General features: G+C 46.5%; 1 protein-coding gene across 3 annotated transcripts in view; it reads left to right on the top strand.

Annotated features, from left to right (window-relative positions):
• LOC110502409 (contactin-1a) overlaps positions 1-6,000 on the top strand; it is a 165,555-nt gene that overhangs the window by 120,792 nt on the left and 38,763 nt on the right. For all 3 annotated transcript variants that reach the window (XM_036959293.2, XM_090217438.1, XM_036959302.2), the window contains 2 exons: positions 882-1,043; positions 5,631-5,780. In XM_036959293.2, coding sequence (XP_036815188.1) covers positions 882-1,043; positions 5,631-5,780 — 312 coding nt within the window. The remainder of the gene's footprint in view (positions 1-881; positions 1,044-5,630; positions 5,781-6,000) is intronic.

Below are 6,000 nucleotides of genomic sequence, written 5' to 3'. Positions count from 1 at the left end.
TGTGCTGTTTTACAGCCTGGTGTTGATGTGCTGTTTTACAGCCTGGTTTTGATGTGCTGTTGTTGATGTGCTGTTTTACAGCCTGGTTTTGATGTGCTGTTTTACAGCCTGGTTTTGATGTGCTGTTTTACAGCCTGGTTTTGATGTGCTGTTGTTGATGTGCTGTTTTACAGCCTGGTTTTGATGTGCTGTTGTTGATGTGCTGTTTTACAGCCTGGTTTTGATGTGCTGTTTTACAGCCTGGTTTTGATGTGCTGTTTTACAGCCTGGTTTTGATGTGCTGTTGTTGATGTGCTGTTTTACAGCCTGGTGTTGATGTGCTGTTTTACAGCCTGGTTTTGATGTGCTGTTGTTGATGTGCTGTTTTACAGCCTGGTTTTGATGTGCTGTTTTACAGCCTGGTTTTGATGTGCTGTTTTACAGCCTGGTTTTGATGTGCTGTTTTACAGCCTGGTTTTGATGTGCTGTTTTACAGCCTGGTTTTGATGTGCTGTTTTTGATGTGCTGTTCTACAGCCTGGTTTTGATGTGCTGTTGTTGATGTGCTGTTTTACAGCCTGGTTTTGATGTGCTGTTTTTATGCATCAAACAGATTCCATTATTGTAGTCTTAGCAGGCAAGACATCTTGCCAAGTCTTTTTCCACGAGCAGGATATTGAAACATTGGTTAATCTTGTTGGTTTTGTTTTGGATTATGCTACGTGTGTATGCCTATTTGCTGTGTATTTTTGTAACAATTATCACCAATCAAACCTCTCAACCCCCTCCTCCCCCCTCCGCTCCCCCTCCGCTCCCCATCCTGCCCCCGTTCCCCCTCCGCTCCCCCTCCTCCCCCCGTTCCCCCTCCGTTCCCCCTTCTCCCCCCCCCCCCCCCCCCCCCAGGTCCCCCTGGGCCTCCAGGTGGGGTACGTGTGGAGGAGATCAGGAACAAGAGTGTCCGTCTGATCTGGAGCAGTGGAGCAGACAACCACAGCCCCATCTCTAAATACACCGTCCAATGCCGGGACTGGTTCTCTAAGGAAGACTGGAGAGATGCCACCACATGTGAGTTAAATAAATACCACCGTCCATATTGTAGACTGGTCAAATAAATACCCTAAATGTGTAGGTCTGATCTTGCAGTATGTGCCGCCACTTTTAGAAACTATATCAGTGTCTCCTTTTCTGTCTATCCAACAAAGTACATCAAATAAACCCCATGAACACCAGCGACTGGTCAAATAAACCGGAGCGTCGAACAGAGCCGGCTCTGGTGCCAGCTCTGGCTAAGAGCTAGGTACATAGATAGACACATGGTGGATCTCCAAAAGAAGCAAACCGTGCAGAGACTGAAAGCACACATCAGTTCCTCACAGGCACCAAGTCCTAGGTCAGCTTTTACACAGAATGCAAAACAAGTTCTGTGCGATAGTCTTTAGGCGCTGTACTGTAGCACCGATGTAATCCAACGTGAATGAAAAAGACGTCCGCGTGCTGGCAGCATTTTAACACACAATGTTATGCTGATTTCTCTGATACTTCTCTGAGGTGATACTATGGGTTTCTGTGTACAGTGCAATTCCTCACAATCTGCACACAATACCCCATAATTCAAAGCAATTCAACGTTTTTTAAACATTTTTGGTAATGTCCCTGCCACTGAAAAACATCCCCACAGCATGTTGCTGCCACCACCATGCTTTACCGTAGGTATGGTCCCAGGTTTCCTCCAGACGTGACGCTTGACAGTCAGGCCTAAGAGTTTCAATCTTGTTTCCGTTAGGTGCCTTTTGGTAAAATCCAAGCGGTCTGTCATGTGCCTTTAACTGGGGAGTGGCTTCCATCTGGCCGCTCTACCATAAAGGCCTGATTGGTGGAGTTCTGCAGAGATGGTTGTCCTTCTGGAAGGTTCTTCCATCTCCACAGAGGAACTCTGGGGCTCTGTCCGAGTGACCATCAGGTTCTTGGTCACCTCCCTAACCAAGGCCCTTCTCTACCGGTTGCTCAGTTTGGCCGGGCAGCCAGCTTTAGGAAGAGTCTTGGTGGTTCCAATCTTCTTCTATTTAAGAATGATGGAGGCCACTGTGTTCTTGGGGACCTTCAATGCTGCAGAAATATTTTGGTACCCTTCCCCAGATCTGTACCTCGACACAATCCTGTCTCGGAGCTCTACGGACGACTCCTTTAATCTAATGGCTTGGTTTTTGCTCTGACATGCATTGCCAACTGTGGGACTTTATATAGGCAGGTGTGTGCCTTTCCAAATAATGTCCAATCAATTGAATTTACCACAGGTGGACTCCAATCAAGTTGTAGAAACAAGGACGATCAATGGAAACAGGATGTACCTGAGCTCAATTTCGAGTCTCAAATCAAATCAAACTTTATTTGCCACTGCGCCGACTACAACAAGTGTAGACTTTACCGTGAAATGCTTACTTACAAGCCCTTAACCAACAGTGCAGTACAAGAAGAATGTAAATTGTCCGGTGGTGATTTTTATGAGTTGTTCAGCAGTCTAATGGCTTAGGGGTAGAAGCTGTTGAGGAGCCTTTTGGTCCTAGACTTGGCGCTCCGGTACCGCTTGCTGTGCGGTAGCAGAGAAAACAGTTCATAACTTAGGTGACTGGAGTCTCTGAAAATGTTATGGGCTTTCCTCTGACACCGCCTATTATATAGGTCCTGAATGGCAGGAAGCTTGGCCCCAGTGATGTACTGGGCCATTCGCACTACCCTCTGTAGCACCTTACGGTCAGATGCCGAGCAGTTTCCATACCAGGCGGTGATGCAACCGGTCAGGATGCTCTCGATGGTGCAGCTGTAGAACCTTTTGAGATTCTGGGGGCCCATGCCAAATCCATTCAGTCTCATGAGGTGGTAAAGGTTTTGTCGTGCCCTCTTCATGACTGTCTTGGTATGTTTGGACCATGATAGTTTGTTGGTAATGTGGACATCAAGGAACTTGAAACTCTCGACCCGCTCCACTACAGTCCTGTCGATGTTAATGGGGGCCTGGGAAGTGGACACCAAGGAACTTGAAACTCTCGACCCGCTCCACTACAGCCCTGTCGATGTTAATTGGGGCCTATTCAGCCCGCCTTTTCCTGTAGTCCACAATCAGCTCCTTTGTCTTGCTCACATTAAGTGAGAGCTTGTTGTCCTGGCACCACACTGACAGTTCTCTGACCTCCTCCGTATAGGCCATCTTATCGTTGTCGGTGATCAGGCCTACCACTGTTGTGTCGTCAGCAAACGTAATAATGGTGTTGGAGTCGTGTTTGGCCACACAGTCGTAGGTGAACAGGGAATACAGGAGGGGACTAAGTACACACCCTTGAGGGGCCCCAGTGTTAAGGATCAGCATGGCAGACGTGTTGTTGTCTACTCTTACCACCTGGGGGCGGCCAATCAGGAAGTCCAGGATCCAGTTGCAGAGGGAGGTGTTTAGTCCCAGGGTCCTTAGCTTAGTGATGAGCTTTGAGGGCACTATGGTGTGGAACGCTGAGCTGTAGTCAATGAATAGCATTCTCACATAGGTGTTCCTATTGACCAGGTGGGAAAGGGCAGTGTGGAGTGAGATTGAGATTGCGTCATCTGTGGATCTGTTGGGGCGGTATGGGAATTGGAGTGGGTCTAGGGTGTCCGGGAGGATGCTGTTGATGTGAGCCATGACCAGCCTTTCAAAGCACTTCATGGCTACCGACGTGAGTGCCACGGGGCAGTAATCATTTAGGCAGGTCGCCTTTGCTTCCTTGGGCACAGGGACTATGGTGGTCTGCTTGAAACATGTAGGTAGTACAGACTTGGTCAGGGAGAGGTTGAAAATGTCAGTGAAGACACTTGACAGTTGGTCCGCGCATGCTTTGAGTACACGTCCTGGTAATCCGTCTGGCCCAGCAGCTTTGTGAATGTTGACCTGTTTAAAGGTTTTGTTCACATCGGCTACCGATGGTGCTCTCGTGCATGCTTCAGTGTTGCTTGCCTCGAAGCGAGCATAAAAGGCATTTAGCTCATCTGGTAGGCTCGCGTCACTGGGCAGCTCACGTCTGGGTTTCCATTTGTTGTCCGTAATAGTTTTCAAGCCTCGCCACATCCAACGAGCGTCAGAGCCGGTATAGTATGATTCAATCTTAATCCTGTATTAACACTTTGCTTGTTTGATGGTTCGTCTGAGGGCATAGCAGGATTTTTTATAATCGTCCGGACTAATCTCCCACTCCATGAAATCGACAGCTCTAGCCTTTAGCTCGATGTGGATGTTGCCTGTAATGCATGGCTTCTGATTGGGATATGTACGTACAGTCAATGTGGGGACGACGTCATCGATGCACTTATTGATGAAGCCGATGACTGAGGTGGTATATTCCTCAACGCCATTAGATGAATCCCGGAACATTTTCCAGCCTGTGCTAGCAAAACAGTCCTGTGGTGTAGCATCCGTGTCATCTGACCACTTCCGTATTGAGCTAATCACTGGTACTTCCTGCTTTAGTTTTTGCTTGTGAGCAGGAATCAGGAGGACAGAATTGTGGTCAGATTTGCTGAATGGATGGCTGGGGAGAGCTTTGTATGCATCTCTGTGTGTGGAGTAAAGGTGGTCTAGGATTTTCTTTTCCCTTGTTGCACATGTCCCCGGCCACTAGGAGTGCCGCTTCTGGGTGTGCATTTTCTTCTTTGCTTATGGCTTTATAGAGTTGGTTGAGAGCGGTCTTAGTGCCAGCTTCGCTTTGTGGTGGTAAATAGATGACTACGGATAATATAGATGAGATCTCTTGGTAGATAGTGTCGTCTACAGCTTATCATAAGGTACTCTACCTCAGGCGAGCTCTACCTCGAGACTTCTTTAATATTAGACATCGCGCACCAGCTGTTATTGACAAAAAGACACCCCCCCCCACCCCTCGTCCAGCCAGCTCTATATTGTCTGTTTCTTTGTTCAGCCACGTCTCGGTGAAACATAAGATGTTACAGTTTTGATAGGATAATCTTAATAGTAGGTCATCAATTTTATTTTCTAACGATTGCACATTAGCAAGGAGGATGGAAGGCATTGGGAGTTTACTCATTCACCTCCGGCTTCTCAGAAGGATCCCCGATCTGCGTCCTCTTTCCCGCCATATTTTCTTCACGCAAAATGCGTGGATCTGGGCCTGTTCCAGTGAAAGCAGGATATCCTTCTCGTTGGACTCGTTAAAGGAAAAGGTTTCTTCCAGTCCGCGGTGAGTAATCGCTTTTCCAGAAGTTATTTTCGGTCATAGGAGACGGTAACAGCAGCATTATGTACACAATAAGTAAAAAAAGAAGTTACACAAAACGCAAAAAAAAAAAAAAAAAATTGCACAGTTGGTTGGGAGAATGTAAAACGTCAGCCATGTTCTACGGCGACATCTTTAATTCTCATAGCAAAAGATATGAATACTTATGTAAATAAGGTATTTCAGTTTTTTATTTTCAAAACATTTGCAAAAATTACTTAGCCTGTTTTTACTCTGTCATTATTATAGTATTATATGTATTGATGTAGTATTATAGTATTATATGTAGATTGATGAGGATACATTATTTTTAAAAAAAAATCAGAATAAGGCTGTAACTTAACAAAATGTGGAAAAAGGCAAGAGCTCTGAATGCACTGTATCTCTGTCTTTGTAGCCCCTCCGGATGTGGAAGGCAATGCAGAGACAGCCACGGTGGTGGACCTGTTTCCCTGGACAGAGTATGAGTTTAGGGTGATAGCCACCAACACCCTGGGGACAGGAGACCCCAGCAGCCCCTCTCCCAAAGTCACCACGTTGGAGGCTGGTAAGGGTAACGGAGCTGCTGCTGAACCATCATGGCATCCTGAAGTCTTTGCTACCCCAGCTAATGCCTAGGCTATAGCTCAGCAGACTAACACAGGAGATCTGGTTTTTAGTTTAACATTTGAAAATGTAGGCCTAAAGTAACAATTCTAAAAACAATAATATTTGCTTGAACACATCTTACTAAACCAGTGGTGGAAAATGTACCTTATTGTCATACT

This window comes from Oncorhynchus mykiss, chromosome 2 (assembly GCF_057628025.1).
Source record: "Oncorhynchus mykiss isolate SJ-2025 chromosome 2, ASM5762802v1, whole genome shotgun sequence".
NCBI lineage: Eukaryota > Metazoa > Chordata > Actinopteri > Salmoniformes > Salmonidae > Oncorhynchus > Oncorhynchus mykiss.
Note: the sequence above shows the minus strand (reverse complement) of the source record. Positions and strands in the feature narration are given on the sequence as shown.